This window comes from Halichoerus grypus, chromosome 14 (genome assembly GCF_964656455.1).
Source record: "Halichoerus grypus chromosome 14, mHalGry1.hap1.1, whole genome shotgun sequence".
Lineage (NCBI taxonomy): Eukaryota > Metazoa > Chordata > Mammalia > Carnivora > Phocidae > Halichoerus > Halichoerus grypus.
Genome location: NC_135725.1, coordinates 12,373,051 through 12,398,450, shown reverse-complemented (window position 1 = coordinate 12,398,450; position 25,400 = coordinate 12,373,051). Strand labels below are relative to the sequence as shown.

Below are 25,400 nucleotides of genomic sequence, written 5' to 3'. Positions count from 1 at the left end.
TTGCTAAAAATACTTTGCAGACCAAGCAGCGTCACTCTCAAGGTTGCATTGTGATTGTTTGTGATGGCAGAGGATCAAGAGACTTAGGTAGCCCTGATGAGCCAATAACCCAAGGGCTATTTGTTCCTTGGTAAGTCCGAGATGGAACAGACCACCTGTGGGTTAGGCAAGATGAGACACTGCTTCCCTGTTATACTGGGAAATGACAACATTAGCTTCCAAAAGTCCTTGAAGTCCTACAGCAGGAAGGATTATTTAACACAACCTCTTTTACTACAGGGGAAAACATCAAGGGTTCTCTCCCTCTCTCTCTTTTTTCCCTTTCAATCTCAAGAAGGGCTTTCCAGATTGATTAAATTCCAAGTCTTTGCTGATACCACATGCTGTTTGTCGGGTTTTGTGGGGGAGGATGTGATCCCTGTTCTCAAAGATGTAACACTCTGGCCAAGTGAAGGGGTGGGGACAAGGAGGTGCTAACCAGGAGACACATGGTGGGAGTGAAGAGGGCCAGGCGAAGAGAGGTGTTCATCTACTGGAGAAACTCAGGGAATGCTTCAAGAAAGAGCTGGGCCTTAAGGCATGGGTAGGGGTAGGATTTCAATAGGCCAGGATGGAGCAGGGGAATAAAAAGCAGAATACAGATGTAGAGAACAGTGTAAATACAGTAAAAGGCAAGAAAGTAAAGGGCGTGATGATGAACAGCACATTGGGGATTCATGGGAGGGAAGAGCAGATTTATAATTTGGGGCAAATCATGAGAGGTCTTGAGTGCCACACTAGGCAGTCTGTACTTTCTCGTGGGCAACTCATTATCACAGGATTCTTAACAAGAGGGCCCTTCTTTCTCACATCTGGAGGGGGTGGGCAGTTGGCAGTCATCCCAACGCACTGTCCTCAACCCTGACCACATATGAGACTCACCTCAGGAGTTTGTTCATTTGTTAGTGTTCATTTACTTATTAACAGTGCCAACTCTGGCCCTATTTCTGGCCAAAGAAATCAGAATCTCTTGGGGTAGGACTTTGACATGACAATTTTTAAAGAAATTTTCAGTGATTTTAACATCCAGTCAAGGTTGAGAACCACTAGCCTAATACATAGGTAGGAGAATTTCTCTATAAATTCTTGGTTTTTGTTGGGAATGCTTTGCTGACATAGGTAAGATATTAGGTTTAACTAGGTATGGCCTAACGGATACAACAGAAATTTCTGATATATTGTGCAAGTTCCTTGCTTTTAAATAACTTCCTCATTTATCACTAGCCAGATGTTCATCTGCGTTAAGCACCACCTTCTTCCTGTAGGTATTTCATATACATATATATATCATTGGTAATTATGGATATGTTCATATATGTGATATGATATACAGATATATATGAAAAAAGATATATATGATATATACAGATATATAGAGAGATATATATTTGATACATATAGATATGATCTAAAATTTTATATATATGTATACATATATATATAAAATCAGCAGATGTGAAAATTAGGGTTGACCAACCAAGATGCCAAGACATGTATCACTTATATTGACATAATGGGGTTTCACTTAAATTCTTAAAAATCAAATATTATTTAATAAGAGGTAGAAGTAGGTCTACTGCTGGGGTGACCTAGCACGGATGTTCTGCTATTTTAGGAACCAGAATTTTTTATAAATACTATATCACAAGATGCAAATCACAAAACATGCTAACCGTATGCCAGGGGATTTGAAGGTGGCAAGGAAAGCAGAAAGTCCTATAACAAGGAATTATTTTTTTCTTCCAGCATATGGTGACCACAGCTGACTTGTACAATTATGAGAAGGGAAGCATCCTAAAAATCCTTAGTTGCCTTGTGGGGGATGAGGGCAGGAGCTGGGTAGCCACTTCCCATTGGGTGACTCTACTTTGAGTAAGGAAAAACCCAGATGGGGTATTGGCCTTGATAGGAAGGGGGTTGGCTAGACAGAGCCTATGTCCAAGGAAGTCAGTTAAGGGAGGGAGAAGCAGGCAGATATAACCAGTCCGTGGAGGTTAAATCCCAAATGGAGGGGCCAGGTAAGAGAACCCAAGAACCCAAGCTGATTGACAGGGAGGCCAAGGGGTAGGGCCCTGCCCAAGAGCCTAGGGGATGAGAGATCCACTTGGCTAGGGGTCTCCTAAAGACTTTATGCCATCAGTCAGACAGATAATTACCTTTGAAGGGGCAGAATGAACCAGGAGCACACATGAAAATGCATTAGGACTTTTGAATCATCCAATACTAGATTTATTCATACAGCAAACTCATCCATTCAACAAAGATTTACTGAGCATCTACTATGTGCCAGGACCTTTTCTATATGCTGAAGATTACAGGCAGGTAGGATATCTACACATCTGAAAGAGTGAATCAATACGCAGTATGGCATAAAATGTAGCGGTCTGTGGGTTTGGTAGGCCCAAAGCACTATACCTTTGGAACTCATGTTCTTCCATATGTATGAAATATAATTAATTCTCTGATGAAGACTTTCCAACATCTTATAATTAATACACCAAAGCTTCAGGACCTGAGGTTGCCCTGGACGACTTCCAAAGCCCAGTTCTAGGACCTAGGATCCCAGGCAGGGCCAGGGCAGTACCAAACTGGGCTCAGGCCCCCAGGAGTGGTGTGGGATACTGCAGGAGTATCTTGAGCCATTTGCTGGGGTTGAGTGTCTCTCCAGGAGACATCCAAGGAACACCCCAGACTCACGCTGCTCTCCAGTCTCTACACAACACGGGGGTGTGTTTCTCCTTAGAGAGCCCTGGGAGACCAACCTGCAGAGGCCCATGGGGGTGGGAGCCATCTGATGAACTTGTGATGTCAGGGTGGGATGCTGAGGTGATCCCCCAGAGTCCGAAAAGGAGCTATAACTCACAAGAAGGGAGGATTGTTCCCCCTCTTCCAGGCCACTTGGGATCCCAGCCAGACTTTTGGCTCTAGCTGAAATACCAGTTTAATGACAGAGCACAGAACCAAAACTCAGGTGTGGCCAAGTAACCGAAAGTGTCTTTAAGATAGAAGGAACGGGTTTGGATAAAGAAAGGGGGTGTCAGAAAGACATAGGCATGTGATTTCAGCACACTCCACTGCATCCCCCACTTTACCCCCTCGTTGTGCCAAACCTCATAGCCAGCCTTCCTGCCTCAGATAGCATCACTCCCTCCAAGGTACAAATACCATCCGGACTCTTCGTATTAGGCAATTTCTCAAACCCCAGCCCCCACCGTTGTACAAAAACCACATTCCCTACAAGTGCTGTGAATTTCCTTGTTTCATTCCCAACCACTGGACACATTTCTGTATTTACCTTCCTCTTCCAGGGGGCTTTAGTGTGCCAAGCTTCCAATTAAGGAGCAGTACCTACACTGAGTTTTTACCTCTCCCTTCCTCAGTTCCTCCAACGGCTTCCTTATAGAGTCAGGTTAAAGGTGCTAAGTCAAGGTGTCCAAAACTTAGAGTACAGCCAAAATTCACCCGATGACTCATCTGATTGTGACTCTTCCAATGTAAGGCCAACTTAATGGGCTCCAAGAATCCTCAGCCCAAGGGCTTCTGCCCCCACATCTGGCATTGGGGAAAATGGAACCAACAGTCACGATTTCACCTGAGGACCACTGTCCAAAGAGCTTCCCATAGCCTCTGAACTGTGAAGGAATAAACAAGGTATTTTTTTTTGAGGATGAATGAAGGAATAAAGAAGATTTTTATAGGATTCAATGGATCTCTTGTTTCCTGGATTTAATTCAAACCTAAAATTTAGAAGCGAATTCAAATTTGAGTCTAACATAATCTCACTTCCCCTGACAAAGTAGAGGAGATAAAAATATGCAGTTGGGCCACTGTTGGCAAATCTAGGAAGTAGAAGATGCTGGGTTGCTGCACCCAGTCTCCTGCACAGGTGCCCCTGTTTCTGGGGGTACCCTCCATTGTGGTACACAACCAAACAAACACCACCAGTGAAACTCAGCCACCTGTGGCCAGCAGAGGTCAAGCGTATTTCAAGATGGCTATGAACTAGAGACACCGGAATTGCAATCGGAGATTCTTAGAGACCTAATACTCTAAATAAACCAAGGAAGTGGACCTCAAATACAATTTGGGGCATCTGAGGAGACATTTCAAGAAGGGGACTTATGTAACTACCCCCAGATTTGATTTTTCCTGTGATGCAGTTCTAACTTGCAGATTTGTTTCCCTACTTAAGTCCCCGCACTACTATAGCATTGTTCTCTCCACGGCGTGTTAACCTAATAACCAAGGACATATAGAAAGTGCCATTTGTATTCCAAATACTTGTGGGCAAAAGGCTCTGAAACCTACAACTTTCTATGGTGGATTAGACACACAGAGGTGGATGGAACCAGTTTCAGAAAGTTTCTGCAGCAAGATGAAGGAAATTTGTAGAGAGGCTTGGGAACAACTGGCCAAACTGCCTGCCGCCTGTGACGATTTTATCATCTTTTAATTTAGCAACCTAGAAATGGGTTTATAACGGAAATTCTTTGTGTTGGCCTCTCAGCACGCAACCATAGCAGCTGGAACACACCTCACTGCCCCTCTGGAGTGCACTTGGTTATGTCTAAGTTCTGGCCTTTGAAAAACACTGTACTGGAGGGATGGAGACCTACACTGCCTTTTCTGCTGGGAGTGCTCAGAGGAGAATGAATTAACTTTGCCCAGCCAAGCCAGTAGTCCTGATCCCAAGCCAGAAAGCAGTGGCCGTTACAAGTTAGAAAGCAAGCAAAAAGGAAAGCAACAGTGCTCCCATTATAATATTAAGCCATAATCACCTTTTCCTATAATCATCTTCCTGTTTTCCCAGAAGGGGCACTGGTTAACTGCCACTCTGGGGCAGAGGGCAGCCCAGCGCTTCCTGTGGCTCTGGAAGGTGGAGCTCAGCAAGCTGTGGCACGTCCCCTGACCCCAGAGCAGGCTGAGAGCAGCCACCATGCTGGGGGTGGGGGCTCAGAGACTGAGGGTCCTGGATTAAGGGGTGATGTTGATTTCCCTTCCTTGGGGCCAGGACCAGGGTGAGGCAGGAGAGGTGTTTAAGGAACAAGATTTAAGGAGGTTTTCACTCTCAGGGTCATGCAAGTGGCTCTTTCTTCCCAGTCCCAGCCCTGCTCAGGGGCCCTAGCACTGGGGGATGTGTGTGTGAGTGTGTGCATGCATGTGTGTGTGTGTCTGAATATGCACTGTGGTCAGTGGTTCTCAAAGCATGGTCCCCAGACCAGCAGCAACACCTGGGAACTGGTTTGAAATGCACATTCTCAGGCCTCATCCCAGACCCACTGAATATGAAACTCAGGCTGTGGGGCCCAGCAATCTATGTCTTTATTTTTTTTTTTTTTAAAGATTTTATTTATTTATTTGAGAGAGAGAATGAGATAGAGCATGAGAGGGTCAGAGGGAGAAGCAGACTCCCTACCAAGCAGGGAGCCTGATGTGGGACTCGATCCTGGGACTCCAGGATCATGACCTGAGCCGAAGGCAGTCGCTTAACCAACTGAGCCACCCAGGCGCCCCAATCTATGTCTTTAATGCTCACACCGGGTAACTCCCAAGTGGCTTGAGTCCCACGGTCCGTGGCAGGTGGTCTCTCAAAATGCTTCACCCACAGCGGGAGCGGGGAAAGGGTGGGCTGGCGAGATGACAGGCGCCTTGCTAAGGCCATCAGCAGGGTAGGGATCCCTCAGATGATAAATCAGGAACTGCTTTTCCCCCAGCTATCCCCAAGTAAACTGTAGTAGTCAAGACCTGGCAACTGTTGGCAATAAATAAAGATTGCTACTGAGCTCATCCCCGCCTGTGGCTTCCCCTTAGCCAGGCAGCTCAGAGCCAGCTGCTGAGTGACACTGTGTCAGGGGCCAGCCATTCGAACATTCTGAGACTTCAATGCCCTCCTTTGCAAATGGGGCTAACATAACCCACGTGTGAGGGGCAGAGAAGCTAATGCATATGCAGCCCAATAGAGCCCGGGTTCTGGGCTCCACCCTCTTCCAGGGAGCCAGCTGGGATGCCTTGGGGACTGAGGACAGCTCAGAGGGGAAGGAGGTTAGCCGAGCTCCCTGATACTACAGCGTTTTTAAAAGGAGACTATTCCCCAGCCCAAATGGCCTGGGGCACCAAGCTTCTAAAAACACAGAGTGGAAGAAAGGAAAGGAGAAGGGGCCCCCTGGGGCCTGCAATTGGGCACTGAGAACTGCTTGTTTTTGTTTTTGTTTTTTTTTAACATATAATGAAGGGTAAGAAGAAACATGTGAAGACCCACATTTAAACTGTCACCAGAGCCCCAACAGTATGTAGTGGTGAGACAGTGACCAACGCCCGCCCGCCCAGCGACCTCAGGCACAGTCATGGACTTGGTCTCCTTTTTGCCAAGTGCTGGCTGACAGACGGAATCGCAGTATGAGGATGAAGTCACACAACGACACACTGAGGCACAACATAAACATGAGCGCTTAGCGCTCAGGTCGCTTGGCGGAATGAGGGAAACTTTTCTGCAGTGCGGGGAGAGAACTAGCTCCACTGCGACTTTCCCGGCTCCTAAAGGTGTCTACGGAGGACCAGAGGGGCTGAGGACGCGCAGAGGGCACGCAGCTGGGGGGTGACCATCATTAGCGGCGCCCCCTTTCTCCCTGCCGTTAGGATGTGCTGGGGCAGAGGCAGAAAATCTCAGAGCTTCGCTCCCCGCCCCCCCAGCAGAAGGCCAGGTAAACAAAGGACACCCCCGCCCCCACGTCTTCCTGGGCCCTGCGTGCAGCACAGCTGAGGGTTGGAAGGAGGATCCATGACTCACACTTTTCCTCCCGAGGGGATTTAACTCCAAGATAACATTGCCCTTGAGAAAAGGCCAACCAGCAAGGAGGAAAGTTCACTTCGGGGCCCCTGTGCTCTGGAGCCCCCTTACCTTCCTCGTTTAAAATCCAGGGCAGGAACGTGAATGCTGAGTCAAAGCCACAGGTGTTTTCTTCAAAGGCGCAGGACCCGGCGGGCAGGTCCAGGGCGCCCGCAAGCTGCAGGGCTGCGAGCACAAAACGAATTTCAGCTCGGACTAGGGCTGGGAGCGTCTGCACCAACTCGGGGCGCCCCGGGGGGACCAGGTGAAAGTGAGGGGCATGCACGCGGGAGGGGCGGAAGAGGGGTGCACTACTATCCCCTCCCCCGCCCCCGGCGCTTCCAAGGCACAGCCCTTCGTCCACCCCGTCCCCCCATCGCCACCCCAGGCTCGGGACGGGGGGTATGGCTGTCGAAAAGGATCCGGAGGCGCCCTCGGATGGCCCGGTCCAGGACAGCGAGCCCGGCCACCGGGGCTGCGGGAATGGGTCACGAGGGCGCCCCCCGGGGGTCTCCCTGGGTCTTTGCACTTACCTTGCATTGCCAGGAAGACGCCCCTTAGCAGCATGGTCGCGCTTCGGGGAGGAAGGACGACCGGAAAGGGGTGCAAGCTGCCAGCCCGCTGGGACCCGCTGCTCCGGTGAACCGGCGCGGGGGCGCCGGGGACCCGGGGAGGGAGAAGTCGAGAGGCTCAGCGTGCGCTTGGAGCTGCCCAACTTTGCGGAGCGGCTCGGGAAGCCGAGCGGAAACTTGAGGGTGCTTGACTGGTGCACGCCGCTCGGTCAGCCGCGGGTCAGATCGCGTCCCGAGTGAAGCCGGCCTGGCGCACAGCTGGTCCCGGGCGAGGATTGGGGCTGGGCGGGAAGGAGACAATTGCACACTTTTGAAAAACCAGCTAGGACTGGCCGAGAAAGGAGAGGTGGGGATGCAGCGCCTCGGCTCAGGATTTTTAAAGCTTGGGACCAGACCCCTTGCAGACACTTGGAGGGGGCAGGCCTTCTAGCAGCCCCTCCGATGGGCCGGGACTGGAGGCGCCCCGCCCCGCCCATCCGCGGTGGGAACCAGCTTATTTCTGGGGACAGCTTCCCCGCATCTGGCACACCAGTACAGCAGGGCTGGCCCTAATTTTAACTTCTTCTCCCCAGAATGGAAAAGGGTGGAATTCTCCTAGGAAAACCTAGAAGAGAACTTGGAAACTGTTTGGTGACATAAGCTTTATATCTCAGGAGTCGCGCGTTCGTGACCCAGTAATGCTAAGCCTAGAATACCACCCCCATTTTTGTAGCAGTGGAATGTCTGGCATGCCTGGTGCTCAGCATTCCCTCTGTCCGGTAAAAGGGGGGCATTCCTCCTCTCCAAAGAGCCATGATAAATTAGTAGTTTTCTAAATTAGCATGTGTGGGGGGGTGATGCCAGGGAGGGGGTTACTGTGAGTGCTTTGAACACTAAGTGGGTCTCTAAAAATATTCTCTTCCAAGTAAGGACGTGGTCGGGATTTTTCTTCTTCTTCTTCTTCTTCCTAATGGTCTTTACAATTTTGTGCAGGCAATTTTGTGCCTAGGGCAGTGGTTCTCAAACTTGAGGGTGCTTCAGAACCCCCTGGAGGGCCCCACCATCAGAGTTCCGGATCTGGTGGAAGTGGGTTGGGGCCCAGAAATTCTGCACATTCTTATTAGGTTTCCAGATGCTGATGCTGATGCTACTAGTCTGTGACCACGCTTGGAGGAGCCCTGGCCTAGCGAACTCCTGTTCAACCATCAAAGCCCTGTTCACATGCCTTCACCTGGGTTCTAGCCTCTCTTGGCTTTCCTTGGCCTTCATTGGCAGCTCCTTCTCCATATCCTGTGCTGGTTTTTGTGTGTGTGTGTGTGTGTGTCTTTCTGACCCCTGAACACTGGAGTGCCTCCAAGCTCTGTCCTTTTAGCCACACACCCCCCCACCGGAATTTCATCCAGTTTCGTAGTTTGGAACACCAACTATATAGCCTGATGACTCCCAAATTTATCTTTCTAGCCCAGACTGCTCACTGACTCCAGACTCTTCTCCCTCACGGCCACCTCAACATTTTCATGTGGATGTTTAACAGCTACCTCACACTTCACAGGTCCCAACATGAACACTCCTGAGTCCTTCTCGAGCCTGCCTCCTCTTACGTCTTTATCTCAGTTAAAGGAACCTTTCTCCCCCACTTGCTCAGGACAAAACACTTTGAGTTATCCTTGAGTCTTCTCTTTGTCTCAAGACATTACCAAATTCTGTCCATTCAGGATTCCAAACACAGCAGATGCTGAGCATGCTCCATGCCCACAGTGACTGCCCTGATGTAAATGGCCATTGTTGGCCGGGGAGGCTGCCCGAGCCTCCTCAGGGCAGTGTCCCTGCCTCTCCTGCCTTGCCTGCCTATACTCCATTCCTAACACAGCCGTCAGGGGCATCCTTTTAACACAGAAATCGGGCCATGTGGCCTGTCAGTCCTTGGCTCCAGGCTTGCAACAGCTTCCCAAATCAGCAAATCAAAAGCCAATCTTCAGGGGCGCCTGGGTGGCTCAGTCAGTTAAGTGTCTGACTCTTGATTTTGGCTCAGGTCATGATCTGAGGGGGGTCATGAGATGGAGCCCCGCACTGGGCTCCATGCTGAGCATGGAGTCTGCTTAAGATTCTCTCTCCCCTCTGCCCCTACCCCCTGGTCCCATGTGTGCTCTCTCTCTCTCACACAAACAAGCAAACAAAAAAAAAAATCAATCTTCACAAAGACCTATTAGGTCCTACAAAACCTGCCCCACCCTCATCTCTCTGATCTCATCTGTCCTGCTTACACCCCTCATCTCTCTGATCTCATCCGTCCTGCTTACACCCCTCCAGCCACATTGACCTCTCGGCTGGTCCTCAGATACAGGGTACCTGTTCTTCCAGAACTTTGCACTGGCTGTTCCCTCAGCTTGAAATGCTCTTCCCTGGAGATCCACATGACTCAACACCCACACTGTCTTCAGGTCTTTATTCCCTGGTCACCTTCAGTATTAGAAATTCAATAGCTTTCTCTCTAATAAGAAATAAGCCCGGGGATCCTTTTAAAATAAGTTTGGATGAATTTTCATGAGTTTTCTGTAAGCAATGACTCAAAGCACCTAAAATTTGTTTAGGGTGTGTGTGTTGTTTGTATGCTTTGCCTCAGGTGGTAGCTAATAATGAATAACATTTATCATGCTTACTATTATAAATATTTTATGTAGAAAAATCTTATTTAACTTTCACAAGGGCTCTATGAGGTCAATGTCATTATTGCTCCCATTTACTACATGGGGAGACTGAGGTACAGAGTTCAGTGATAGCAAGAGGCTGAGAAAAGACTTAAACTCACATCTGCATTATTCCAAAAGTCTATTCTCTCAACTGGTAAAGTAACCTGTCTCCTTTGTCTTATATTCTTTTTTGATTTCTTGCTCATAGACGATGCTAGAAAGCTGAGGTATTTCATCAAATTACTTAATTAAAAATTCAAAGACAGATAGGAATCCACTTGAAACCTCAAAACACTATTTTCAATCAAGCAAGCTTCCAGCAACTATCAAACTGGTGCTCCTTTTGCCAGGTAGGTACCTGCAGAGTATTTCAGAGTTTTAAGATTGCCTTAGATTCATTTGCATGTTCCAAGTCTTAGGAAAATGAAAAACTTCAAAGCCATAAAGAGATCTTCAAAAAATTTAAAATATGAATTAAAACCTCAAGGCAACATCATTTATTGCCACCTATGGGAACCTGAATCCTTACATATAAACACAAAGTTAGTAAAACTTTGATTTCACGTATAATTGCATGATCTGAAGAACAGATGATCCTTCGACATTGGTGCAGGTTGGGGTCTCCAGGAAGCAGACTCTGATTTGGAGGTTAGGGTGCAGGCTGCTTACTAAGTGGTGCCCTTGGCCTCTGCACGTGTGGAAGGGAGGAGGAGGTAGGACTGGGCCAAGGGAGAAGTGACATTGCAATGGAGGCCCCACAAAGCCTCTCCTGACCCCAGAGGCTATACTGGAGTTAAAATGACCCACGCAATTTATCCCATATTAGGCTGATATGGCCAGATTCTTTGTATTGTTCTTTCCATCACACAGGGGATGCGGTCCACACAAGGACAAATGATCCCCAACAGGGGGGCTCTCTACACTGAGGCCGACCCAAAGGGGTTGATGGCTGAAGGCTGTTTGAAGGAAACAATCCCACCACCTGAGATGCCAAGTCCTTCCTGGAAGGAGGATCTGGACAAGCACACTGGTGTCCACCACAGACATTTTGCAGAGAAGGGAAAGAATACTGCACATGGAGAGAGCCAAGGAGGGAATGCAGAAAATCTAGAAATTATGTGCATCAACCCACTTCCTCAGGTCACTAATCATGGAGCCCTGTGGCCATGCACTGCCTTCAACCCCTGGGAAAGCAGCATCAGGCCCCCAGGGGAACACTACCCAGGACTCTCTCCTCCAAGATTTAGCTTAATCAAGTGATTAAATAATGCGTGTAAAGTTCTGGTTTATAGAAAGCACTCAATAAACATCAGGTATTACAGCAGGTTGAATGGTAGCCCTCTCCAAAAGATATGCTGTGAATGTGACCTTATTTAGAAAAGGCGCCATGCAGACGTAGTTAAATTAGGGATCTTGAGGAAAGATCATCCTGGATTATGAAATGGGCCCCAAATCAAGGGCAAGTGCCCTTCCAAGAGACAGAAGAGCAGTAAGGACACAGGTCAGGGTGGAGGCAGAGACAGGAGTGGGGGAGCCCCACACCAAGGAGTGCCCGGAGCCACCGGAAGCCAGAAGAGGCACAGAGCAGATGCTGTCCCAGAGCCCCAGGGGAGTGTGGCCCTGCAGACTGCTTGACTTCAGACTTCTGGCCTCCAGAGCCATGGGAGAAGAACTTTCTGTTGTTTTAAGTCCCCGGGTTTGTCCCGGCGGCTGCAGGACGCTAACGCAGAAAGTGTGAAGCATCGGGCAATCCCGTGCCAGGCACTTGCCACGTGTCTCTCATTCAATCCTGCCTGCCACATCCCGGTGAGATGGACACGTGTCATCTCCATCTTACAGAGAAGGGGAAACAGGCCCAGAAGGGTCCAGTAACTTGTTCTGGGTCACATGTCCAGCGACACCGCCCCTGAAAGCTTCCTCTTTACAAAGGCCTGTCTCTCCCAACACAGACCCCTGTGCGCATGCACATTGCTGATGTGGGCCCAACGCGGAGGCTCGTCCCTCGCACCTTCCCTTCCGTTTGCCTCTCTCCCTTCTCGTCGTTCTCACATACTGCCGTGTCAGGGTCACTTCAGCAAACACTTCCTGAGCACCTGCTGCGTGCCAAGCACAGTGCTCAGGGCTGGAGACCCAGGGGTGAACGGGACACATTCTCCGCCTCACCGACCGGAGACCATGGAAAGACCGTTGCAATAAAATGTGCTGGTGATGTAGACGAGGACCGCAAACAAAATCTCCACTGGCCAGGGAAGTAACACAAATGAACTGAGCTGGTAGCCGGGGGGGTTTAGGGAAGGATGGTGGGGCGAGCAGGCCCAACCACAGGGCATCACTGGCACCGGCTTGAAGCCAAGTCGCTGTGGCCAGACAGGGGTCCAGCCCTGCCTGTTTTGCCCAATTTTTCAAAAGAAGCCCAATGTCCAGATATAGATGCAATCGCTCCTGCTTTTCAAATACTGGCAATGAATTAAGACAGAATATATTTAACTCCCTGCGGGGGTAGAGTAAAACTTGGTGGGAGGCTAAATTCAATTCTTGAGCTGCCATTTACAGAACCAAGAAAGACGCACGGAGACAGAGAATGGATGCCTCACCGCCACCCTTCCAGAGGGGGTGGCCAGACACAGATGACCAGTCCCATTCTAGAGAAGAGAAAACAGATGCAGAAAGAGTCTAACTGACTTTTAACCAAGGTCACCTGTCTCTAAGCGGTGGGGACAAGATGAGAAGTCAGAAGCTCGCTTTCTCATTGGCCAGGGTTTGGCACACAGAAAGGACTTTGTATATTCTAAGTCCTGTACAAATGTAAGCCTATTCATAACATCCTTATAGTAATTATATATAGTAATTATACTTTGGTTTCTTTCTTTTACATACTATATGTTTTAAAATAATATATATAACTTTATATATGTATATATCTTTTTTCCTTTCTTGATTCCTGGGTCCCCTCTGATCTATGCCAAGACATCGTCTCTGCTCTGGAGTTTTGTCTGTCTCTGCCTCTCTCCATCTTTCTTTCTTTCTTTCTGTGTCTGTCTCTCTCTCTCTCTGGGTCTCTGTGATACACTCTGGGGCTCCACTCTGCCTCTCACTCAGCATTTTCTCTGTCTGGCTTTCATGTTCTCTCTCTCTCTCTCTCTCCACATAGACCCTGACATGTCCCCACTCACTGCAGGCTATCAGGTCAAAAATGAGCTGGTAAAACAGTTCCAGACTCTAGGGGTTGTCCTGCCAGTGACCTTCATTGCATTCCTCCAGGAGGTGTCTGGGGGTTCTGCCCCAAGGCTGGCTGGCAGTGTCCCTTGGTTCCTGACCAGCACCAGCTGCCTTTTACCCCTTGGGGACAGTCACATGCCTGCTGCAGGTCTGATTCATCCACCGTGAGGGACCGAGGCCCAACGTTAACCAGTTCTTAACAAAAGAATCTCCTGCTATTACAAAATATATGCCCCGCTCTTCAAATTGCCACACACAAATGACCTGAACTGGTAAAGCAGATATTTCCTTTACAGTGGGCATTTAAGAGGGAACAGATACTTAAACAGATACTTTCTATCATTAATCTTTGTTCCATCAGTTTACTCTGAACCCTAGCTTGGAGTCAGACATCTTTCACTATGGTTCGATGGCAATCTTTTGAATTTCTTTTTAAGTCAAAATTCATGGGGCTGAGTCATCACAGTAAAAATACTACCACATTTTACTTAGTGTTTTTGATGTGCCAGGTGGTTTCATGGTCAATTTATGGGGGAAGAAACTAGGCCTGAAGAGTTTAAGTGACTTGCCCGAAGGTGTGGGGCCGGCTGTGAACCTAGCTCCAACTACCACCAAAGCCCTCTTGACCTGTCTACACTTCCAATGCAGGGAAGGTTTAGGCAAACACTGTGCAACGTCCTGTTCTCCAACCCCACACCTCCCTCCTCTAACCGTAGGCTGGGCCAAGGCCAGCAGGGCGAGTTTCTCTCCGTCCCAGTGAAGCATCTATACCCAGAAGATCTGCAGAAAAAGCCCTTTGTGATCAGAGTCGAGCCTACCTTTCCATCCCGAGCCCATCAGACCCCAATCACCCACTCTAGCACCATCAACATGCTGGCCCCTAACTGTGTCCCATGGGCCACTCCTCCTGTGTTCTCACCTGTTCTTCTCTCTGTTCAGCATCAGAATGCCTTCCTCCACTTCTCCCATTGGTAAGCTCCTTATAATGGGTTGAATCCTGCCCCCCAACCCCCAAGGTCATATATTGAAGTCTTATTCCCGAGTACCCCAGAATGTGACTTTATTTGGAAATAGGGTCATTGCAATTACAATTAGTTAAGATGAGGTCACTGGAGTAGAGTGAGCCCTAGCCCAATACGACTGGTGTCCTTATAAAAAGGTGACATTTAGACACAAATACACACAAGGAGAGCACCCTTGAAGATGGAGGCAGAGGTCCCGGCGATGGTTCTGGAAGATCACCAGCAAACCCATGGAAGCTGGAGAGGCCAGGAGCTGCTTCTCCCTCACAGCTCTCAGAGGGAACCCCATCCTCCACCCCCGCTGACGTTTTTTGGATTTCTGGCCTCCAGCACTGAAGTTTCTATTGTTGAAGTTACCCAGCAGGTTGTACTTCGTATGCAGGCCTAGGAAACTAATGTACTCTGTTTTGTGCGGATCTCACCTAGGATAGTAATGCTACCAGCTAGAAATGCCCGGAGGCACTCACCTTGGCCCCAGTGAGCTTCCCACAGACCTCTCTTCTTTCCAAACCACTGCTACAACTGGACTGACCCTTGTAGTTCTTATTATGATTGCAAGATGCCTTTCAACAACAACTACCAGCAAACTTCGGAAACAAAATAAAGGTTTATTACTTACAAGACCTGGAAATTACACAGCATACCTGGGGCCACTGCGTGGTGTGGAGGTAGAGAGACATGGTGCCCAAGGGCCTGGGTTCTGCTTTTATTGGGGTTGGGGTGGGGACCTAGGGTTTCGTGGGCTCACTACTGGTGAATTTAAAACATAAGGGCAGGAATTGAAAGCAAGGGAGAAGACACAAGTGGCCCAAATGGCCAATTACCGAAATCAACGAAGATCTTTAAAACAAAGGAGACTCAGTGAGGAAAGGTGGCCTCGCTCTTTATCTAGACCCTGTGGCTGGCAATGTGTTTATTCAAGATAGCTATTCAAGGCAGTAAGTCCAGTCTTTGAAGTCGGTGCCCTCAGCAATCAAAGCTTAAGTCAGGCACTTGCTACAAAAGGGAAAAAAAACAGTCCATGGACACTGTCCGCTCCCATTCATTTCTAAAGACTCTGCTCAAGTGTCCTCTCTTCCTCTCTCTGGGCTTCCTGTCCTCCTAAACTGCAATGTTTATTATCAGGCTGTATCACAATGACTTCGTTTATGTCTCTGTTATCTGCAAGGGATGCTGATACGTCAAGGGCTGAGAAGTCGGCTTTATACTTGTTTCTGCTTCCGTGTCATCTGTGGGCCTGGCTAATTGTAGGCGCTCAATAAACGCTGAAGGAGAGGCTCTGGAAGGCACATCCTCACAGGTATACACGGCCCGGAGGCCCGCCCAGGCTGCAGCCCTATTGTTAGAGGGAAATAACTAAATCTAAGCTCTAGGTCATGCAGGAGGGTATTTATGGAAAAAAATGAACTGCACAGATGTGCTCTGAGAGCCAAGAGCCATTGCAAAGAGGAGTAAGAGCCCGAACAGGGAGTAGAGTAGGCTTTCTGGGATCAGACCAGCACATCTGGCAAACTCCGGGGAGGGATGGAAGGTGAGGGAGGCTCTCGGAAGCCCACTTTCATGAGGGGCAGAGGGGGCTGCAGGGAGAGGACTCAGCCCCTGGATGGAGGCCCCAGGTCTTGGGGGTTGGAGGAAAGTAGAGATCATGAAGCAGCGTGCATCCTGCCATCTGAGCCTGTCCCAGCCCAGCCCCATGGACTCCTGTCTGGGTCCATGAGAAAGGCTGGGCTGTTGGGAACCCAGAAAAGTCTGTTCCCCTAAATCCCACACAGGGGGACAAATAGCTCCATGACTCCTGGGACAGTACTGAAAAGAGCAGGTGAGCAGTGTCTTGTCTGACCTTGCTGCAGACATCGCTGGCGTTTCAAGGTGAACTGCAGGGAGAATGGGCAGCATGTGTCTATGTTGGGGGCGGGGGGCAGTGCAGGCTGGCTGTAAGCATGCATGTTCACCCCGGGGACAGCCCCTCCAATCCTGGGAGTTAAAGGCTCTGTGTCACCTGCTGGAGCTAAGAGTGAGCTGCAGGACCTTGGAATTGGACATAATGACAGTTAATGGTGGCTTCAGAGATGGGGGGAGCCTTGCGCCCAACCTGGGCTAAACCCAGGGGATACGCTTTCTCCTCTTCAAGTTTTGTTTGAGTGCTAGGTCCTGGAAAAAAGGAATAATGAAGAATTCTGCAGTCAAAAACATTCCCAAAAATAGCCGTGAAACCCCAGCTTAGCTTCTGACTTAGAGCCTCTGACATTATTCATGTGTTATATTGAGGATCTACACTGTGTGATTTGATCTAAACTGAACAGAGACAGTGATACTCACAACTACTCAGAGATAGAATGGACACCATCTGGGAGGGGGACAGATAGCAAATGTCAGCTCTGAACAGGCCAATGTGGTGTGTGTGCATGTGGGGACATGTGTGTGGAAGCTTGAAATGCAAAGGCCTAAAATGCTGGGTACTCAAAGATGTTAAATGACACCAATTCCTTCAGATTTGCAAAGTGCTCGAGGCCCAGGTGACTGGTGATAATGAAGAAACTCTACTCCGAGGCATCGCAAGATGCCTCCACGAGCCAGTCCAGGGAAACACGATTCCAGCTGTACGTTACAAACACCTGGGGAGTTCCTTCTTTTTAATCCAAAGGTTGGGCCCCAGCAGACCAATGAAATCATCATTTCTGGGATAGGACCAAAGCCCTGGTACTTCCTTAAAGCTCTCCAAGGGGATTCTACTAAGTCAGGGTAAGGAATGCTCTGGCTTAGTATTTTCATCATCAACACAATTAAGTAGTATTACTGTTAGCTTGTTTTTGAAGCTGTTCGAAAAGAACAAGAAAGTGTTCTATCAGAACAGGGAGTGTAATTTTGTCATTGCAACCATGGACTCTAGAGCCAGACCACTGGAGTTTAACTTGGAGCTCGGACACTTACTACCTGTGAACCTAGAGCACATTGTTGAGTGCCTCTGTGCCTTAATTTCCTCTTCTATAAAATGCAGATAATAGCAGTACCTGCCACATGTGGTGGTAATGAGTACTAGAGTATTAGTACTCATAAGTATTAGCTTATATTATTATTAGTTTATATTATCTGAGTACTCAAAAAAGTGCTGGCACCATGTAAATATTAATATTCATTTTCCTTTTTTTTTAAGATTTTAATTTATTTGTTTGCCAGAGAGAGAGAGAGCGAGCACAAACAGGGGGAGCGGCAGGCAGAGGGAGAGGCAGGCTCCCCGCTGAGCAGGGAGCCCGATGCAGGACTTGATCCCAGGACCCCGGGATCATGACCTGAGCCAAAGGCAGACACTTAATCTACTGAGCCACCCAGGCATCCCACTAATATTCATTTTCTATCAGTTCAAGTTTTTCCCAAGTCAGGCTTGTAGTTGAGATTGATTATGGAGTCTATCCATCAGAATAGCCTTTCATATAGTGTCCTGACTTTGCGGGGTGGGAAACTAGAAATGTAAATTGGACAGTTGGAAAACTGTAGCTTTAATGTTTTATCAGAGTAGAAGAAAAACCTAAACTATTGAGTGGATGCCATTATAAGTACCAACAGCTAAGACATTAAAAATAGTTATGTAGAAAATAGTTTCAGGATTAAAATAGAACCTTCATCTGATAATACCTGAGGTGGTGCAAACAAGATGGAGTAGAAGATATGAAGAGGCTTCTTACAGGATTATGTTTTTAGAGGCTAAAGGAAATTATCTTGGTCCCTGGTTATAGCCTGAAGGGCAGATTTGTCTGTGTCCAATAAAAATGTCTTCTTGAAAACAAAACAAAACAAAACAAAAAACAGAGAGAAACTTTTAAATGAGACATCTTGTTTCCACACTGCTGGAAGCCCCCATAACTCCTCCCGTTTCAGGTTGCTTTTCTCATTACACATTTTATAACTTTATATACACATATATCTTATATTTATTTTGTTATGGGGAAGCTTTATTTATTCACTCACCCATAGCAGACTCAAATTAGACTTCTGAATATCCAACTCATTGGACTCAGCATTGTTCTCATGTTTGGTGGGAGGGGGATATTCCATGGGAAACTGGTTCCCTCATTTCTAGGCTTCCATCCAAAACCAGGCAATAGGACTGAGATGGCTTCTTTCACTCTAGGTGTGGGAATGTCTTGCAGTGGTGGCTGCCTTCTATGTCTCTGCTAGGCTTCCATACTGGGTCAAAGACATCACCATATTCCTCCAGAAGGGTATAGCTTCCCTGTAGGTGGCATCCACCCGGGTCCCCACCAGGTTCCTGAGTCTATTAATTCTTGCATTCCACTTTTTTCCTCCAAGGTTCAATTTCCTTCTTGAAATATATCCTTTAGGAACTTCTGTCAGCTAAGATCTAGGAGAGGTCAATTCTAGTCTTTGAAAACATCAGTCAAAAAATGAGTTCAGTTGGACGAAGGCTTCTAGATGACAGTTCTGGGTGAACACGGTGGATTCAACAGGCTCATCCAAATTTGGCTTTTCCAGAATCCATTTAAAAACTACAATGAATAGTCATTATGTAGAAATGGAGGAGCCTTTGAGGCTATGGAGAATGGGAGAGGAGACAACAACAAACTTTTGGAAGCTAGAAAGAAGGTGGATAAGCAAAAATATGACCTAGCAGATCAAAGTCAGATTTGACACTGGCTCAGTTTATTCTACAATGTTATCAAGAGTCCAGGAGATGGTGACACCAGGTAATATTGGAAATGGGGAAGAAGAGGCTGGCTGAAAATGAGGAGGATTAGAAAAGCTCTTTGAGAAGTACTATCCATACTCCATGCTACTGGATGACTTCTCCTCCCCTAACTACGGAAGCCAGGAGCATCGTCCCAGTCTGAACTGAAAGGCCCAAAAAACCAGGGGAGCCAACGGTGTCAGTCTCAGTCCAAGTCTGAAGGCCTGAGAATGGTGAGCACTATTGTCTGAAGGTAGGGGGAGATGGAAGGCCTAGGTCAAGCAGAGAGTAAATTAACCCTGCTTCCACTTGTTTGTTTTATTCAGGTCCTCAAGGGACTGGGTGATGTCTGCTTGCATTGGTGAGGGGATCTTCTTTACTCGGTCTGCTGATTCAAACGTCAATCTCTTCCAGAGACACCCTCTCAGACACACCCAGCAACCATGTTTTACCAGCTATCTGAGCATCTCTTAGCCCAGTCAAGTTGACACATAAACTAACCATCACACCACCCTAGCAAAAGATGGATGTTTATTCTCCGGAAAGCACAGAATGAGGTTGGCTGGACTCAGAGGGCACAGACTGGGTTAAGAGGGGAAGTGCCACACTGAAACCAGGGTGAAGAAATGAATGTGTAAGACACTGAAAGCGGAGACCCTGCCTCTAAGCCCTGTTTACCTACTCAGCTTCCAGAATGAGTTATGACCAGACTTTTTCTCTCTGAGTAGAAGAACGATAGCAGAACGGTCATCTCCAAGGAATCTGACCAGATATTGAGGAAAAATGTAAACATAGTGATATTGAGGTTTCCCCCAACAAACAGCCCAGTCACATCACCTTCCAGTGAAACTCATTCAGATCTTCCAGTCAGCTTCTTACTCACAATTAAACATGAGCAGACACCTAAAAATCACCAGACAGCTGAAGAATTCTTCTAATATATGAGATCAAACAAACAAGCCACTAACAGAGAAAAACAACTTGGAGGAAAAATAAACCATGAAAGGAAAAGAAAGCTCCAAAATAAAACAATTATTAAAATCCTCAGAGAGATAAGCCATGGTTCTGAATCCCAGAAACAAGTTCAGAATACTGTTTAAAACAGAACATTTAGAGAACATAAAAGATCTCTTAGAAATTAAAAACATGAAAGCCGAACTGAAATACTCAATAGGAAAGTTTAGAGGTCCAAGTGAATCGATCTCCCAAAAAGTAGAGCATAAGACAAAGCAAAGAAAATAGGAGAAAAACATATAAAATAAGACATCTATAAATTTATACTTCTTTATTTTTTTCTTTTTTTAGAGAGAATGTGAGCAGTGAGGGGCAGAGGGAGAAGGAGAGAGAGACTCTTAAGCAGGCTCCATGCTCGGCACAGAACCTGACGCAGGGCTCGATCTTAAGACCCTGAGATCATGACCTGAGCTGAAATCAAGAATTGGATGCTTAACCAACTGACCCACTAAGGTGCCCCCTAAATTTATATTTCTATATTTGTATTTTCAATAGAAAATATAAAAGCTTACATTTTATTGTAAAACATTGTATCAAATAGTCTCGGAAGGCCAACATCTTAATAATGGGAGTTTCAGGGGGGCCTGGCTGGCTCAGTTGGTAGAGCATGTGACTCTTGATCTTGGGGTTATGAGTCTGAGTCCCATATTCAGCATAAAGATTACTTTAAAAAAAGAAGAAAATAATAAAACATGAATAATGGGAGTTTCAGAAGAAGAAACAGAAAATGAAGGAGAAGAAAAAATCAAAGAAATAATTTAAGGAAATTTCCTGAACACAAATATAGCAGTTTCTAGCTTGAAAGGCTCATTAAGTGCTCAGAATAATGGATGAAAATGGATGCACACCAAGGCATATCACTGTGAAATATCAAAATAATGGGGACAAACAGAACTCATTAAACACTTTCAGAGGGCAAAACCAAGTCACATACACTATTTACACTCATAATAATGCAAACACTGATGATTGATCTAAACAAAAATATACTATTACTATATTAAAAGGATGAGCATCTGGGAAATACACAAGTGTATGGTAGAAAAGAAAAACAACTCCTATCTTCCAATGTGGAAGGAATTATTTCATTATCCTCTGGCCTCTGTTGATGTTGAGAAGTTTACTGACACTACAGTTGATCCTTTTAGGTAATCTACATTCTCTGGCTACTTCTAGGTTTCACTCCTTGTCTTTGGTGTCCTGTAGTTTCTCTGGAGTTTCTAACAATCCCAGTGAAGATTTGAGGGGGCTCATCTGGGATCCTTTATGAATTAATATACAACACTATCATTGTATGCTTGCCTAGTTAATATCCGTGGACACAAAAATTATATCCATAAAGATAAATCACTGGAGACACAAGAAGAGTCTTTGGATGAAATGTAAACATATAAATTTCTGAAAGGAGACTATGAGTTTTGCCCAGGAAAAATATCTACAGAGTGAATGTAATAGATTACTGGGTAGCACATGAGCTATTGCCCAGAGATAAAAGACACAGAGGTAAGTATGTCCCAGTGAGAATGCTCTCTGAGAGGGGACTAGAGTGGTACCAGTTAGGTGAACATTCTTTCTTTTCTTCATCCATCCTCCCTGACCCTGCTCTGCAGGAACCAACACTAGAGGAGAAAGAGAGAAGAAAGAGTAAATGTGTAGACCATGTCCTTTCCCCACTCCAAGGCCCCCAGGCAGAAGCCTCACTGGTGGCAGGGGGCATGCTGAAGATAAGTATTCAATTGGATATGCAATTGAGTTGGATTGGATTGGACTTTTTGGTTGGAGAAATAGGCTTGAGGATGAGCTTCCAGGAACAACATCCACAATCACACCACAGAAATGGCTTGCTGAGGAAAGGCCACCGTCAACCTACACACTGGGAACTTGACTGCATTAGACCTACTGCAATTGTTAATGCCTCCCCAAAGCCAGATTCCATTGCCAACACCCAAGCCAACAAAATGGAAGCACTGATTAGGAACTTAAATCTTGCATAGATGCATCTGATTAGTTGAGTCTGGGTCACATGATTTTATTCTAGGTGAAAAGGAAGCTGAGGATTTGAGCTCTGAGTTCTGTATTGGAGAGGTAGAACGTATAACATGGAAATTCTCCATATTCAGAAAAGCTTTTCAGAAGATGATAAGTCACTGCAAATGTGGCACGTGTGTACTATAGCTAATACTGTTTAAAATATAATTGATTAACCACTCACACCCATTAGGATGGCTATTATAAAAAAAATCAAAATAACAAGTATTGGAGAGGATGTGGAAGAATTGGAACAATTGTGCATTGTTGGTGGGAATATAAAAAAGGTATAGCCACTATGAGAAATAGTATGGCAGTTCTTCAAAATGGAAACAGAATTGTCATATGATCCAGCAACTCTACTTCTAGGTATATACACAGAAGAGTTGAAAGGAGGGACTCAAGGAGAAACTTATATATCAGTGTTCATAGAAGCATTATTCACAATAGCCAAAAGGCAGAAACAGCCCAAAGGTCCATCAATAGATGAATGAATAAATAAAATGTTATGTACACAAAATAGGATATTATTTAGCTTCAAAAAGAAATGAAATTCTGGTACATGCTACAACATGGATGAACCTTAAAAACATGATGCTAAGGGAAATAAGCCAGACACAAAAGGACAAATATGGCGTGATTCCACTTTCATGGGGTACTTAAAGTAGTCAAATTCGTAGAGACAAAAATCGAGTAATGGTTACCAGGGATTAGAGGTTGAGGGAAATGGGGAATTAGGGTTTAATAGATACAAAATTTCAATTTGGGATGATGACAAAGTTCTGGAGATGGACGGTGGTAACAGCTGTAGGACAGTGGGAATGCCCTTATCGCCACTGAACTATATGCTTACAAATGGTTACAATGGTAAATTTTGTTGCTGTATATTTTACTGCACTGAAAAATAGAATTGATTAATAGTTTTGGAAACCAAAACAAAACTGACCAGATAATTTATTTCATTACCCCCATACTTTAGGATTTAATCAGACAATAGGGTAGGAAAAAGAGGAAATAAAGAACGACTTCTATTGTATCTTTGGTGTGAGACTCCCCACTCAGCAACATGTAGGCTGCACAGATATTTTGTCTGAGAACTGAGTGTTAGGACTCAACCTCCTAAGAACTGAGATAACACAGTGATACTCTTGCAGCCAATGGTCAGTGCGACATATTGAAAAACTGGTCAGGTTAACACTCCTCTCTCTTCAAGTGTCCCCCGTTTTGGTAGAAGTCTGCAACTCTGACAGTCCTTGAGCAATGAGAAAAAGATTTAAGTCAAGAATAGCAGAATGTGCATGTATTGACAACAACAATATCAAAAGCCAGTTTTCTCTTGCAAAAGGCTTTCAGACTCATTTTCTTGAGATTTAAAGAAAAACCAATTATTAACAAATGCATAAATGAAAGTGAGAGCAACCAAATAATAATTAGCACAAGAAGTTGGAGCCAAATATTCCCTGATCTCCGACTGACCTTGAGCAAATCCCTTAAACTCTCTGTTCTTCAGCTTCCCTGACTCTAGGAGGATAATCATAGCTTCTCCACAGAGGGGTTGGGAAATTCCCTAAATTCGCTGTTGTCAAGTAAATCCATGGCACGCAGACACCCAGGGAAGACATTTTGTTCCTTTCAAATTTATAGAAATTCTATAAAACAGTATATTGAGCAAGAATCATCAAGTGTTCATTTGGGGAACATAAAATGCTCCGAATAAAACAGAAACTTTATATACGACTGTAGTTTTCTTTGTTATGGCTTTCAGAAGTCAAAACACATTGGTTGCCAGTTGCAATGCAATTTCACTCTGTCTCTTGCCTCTCGTTGTCCTGGTGACTTGCTCTATCAAATGGTGAGGAGAGGAAGTAGTTCAGCAGAGGGACAAGAGGGCCAGTCTTTTCCTGTCTTGCCAGAGCTCTTGTTTTTGTTTCCTGATCTGGCTCATCCTTGTGCAATTAAGTTGCAACCCTGAATCCAAATATATGCTCCTGAGAACCTCCTGACAACGTCTCAAGTGCCATGATTTACAAAGACTGCTCTGGAGTTGAAGCAAGCTGTCTTGATTTTTTAGACACCTTACTTTAAGAGGAAAATAATAAATCTATCAGAAGGATGTTTAGGCTTAAATTCTTTTTCAAGGATCCAAAGTTAATTAAGAGGACAGTATACAAAAGAAGATGACCTTTTCCATATAAGCTAAAACTACACCATCATTAATGAATTGGGTTATAGGCAAGAAAAGACAAGGAGCAGTTCGAGTTGAGGCCAGCATTTCACTTAAGATCATGGAATGGGAGACGGTATAGTTTATGTTTTAAGTAGTTAAAGTATTTTTACAAAGCCATTCTTTAAAAACAGACATGAGCATTAAAAATAAATGAATATATTCAAAAGCAATAAGCTTTTGCTTAGACTTTGGGGTCATATTACTGATTTACTTTGCCTGTGGCAGCTAAAGATAATTTGAAAATATTAGAAAGAAAGAATTATAGTGCTGACTACATCTGACTTTCTACATTCTCTCTTGTAGTTAGGTGGCTTTTTATTATACTACCCTGTTGAAGGGAAATTGTTTACGTTGATGACAAACCAAAACAAACTCAGCCTTCGTGGTGGTGGGGGGGGGGGTGGAATGCTATTTTTCTTGAGCAAAATTATATTATAATGTGCTGACAAATTAAAAACAACTCTTCTGAGTAATGAATGCATAAGGAGACTCCAGACCAAAGGGACTGGAAGAGTAATGACATAAAGGAAATACCCTGATTTTTTTTTTTTTTTCCTAAAAACTCAGTTAAAGTTTCAAGTAGTTTTCATTCAACAGTTCCAAATATCTTTCAACAGTGTCACTCCAAAAATGAAATCAGGGGAAACAAAGAGACATCTGAATGCCCAGTCTGTTCCCATTAGAAATGCATGGGTAATTTGCGAGATTAACAAGTCTTTGTTCATCAAGCCCAAGTGCCTGCGTCCCTGCCTGCTGGCAGGGGCCTGAACTCTGTGCCAGGAGCTGCAGTGGTAACATTCCTCTACTCCACTTTCAAGAGCATGGAGTTTGGTGTCTGACTGCCTGGGTTCAAATCTCAGCTCCACCACTTAGCAGCTCTGTGATTTCAGACAAGTTCCTTAACCTCTGAACCTCAATGTCTTCTGTAAATGAGAGAAAGTAACAGTCACTATCTCCTAGGATGAAACAAGATGATGCACCTGAAGCACACAGTGCAGGCCTAACACGTAATAAGCATTCAATGAATCTTAACTATCTTCTGATTTTTGCTACAAGCTTGGATGGTTTAACAACTCCAGTGTGCATAACACAACTCGCTA

General features: G+C 45.8%; 1 protein-coding gene across 3 annotated transcripts in view; it reads right to left on the bottom strand.

Annotated features, from left to right (window-relative positions):
* Positions 1-7,901, bottom strand: part of MAMDC2 (MAM domain containing 2) — a 140,408-nt gene extending 132,507 nt beyond the window's left edge. Inside the window, exons 1-2 of one of the 3 annotated variants that reach the window (XM_078062326.1) lie at positions 7,399-7,901; positions 6,938-7,051 (exon numbers count right to left, since the gene is read on the bottom strand). In XM_078062326.1, coding sequence (XP_077918452.1) covers positions 6,938-7,051; positions 7,399-7,432 — 148 coding nt within the window. In that variant the 5' untranslated portion in view covers positions 7,433-7,901. Of the gene's footprint in view, positions 1-6,937; positions 7,312-7,398 lie in introns of those variants that run through there. The other 2 variants (XM_036117894.2, XM_036117896.2) reach the window with 2 other exon arrangements.
* Between the last annotated feature and the right edge of the window lie 17,499 nt (positions 7,902-25,400).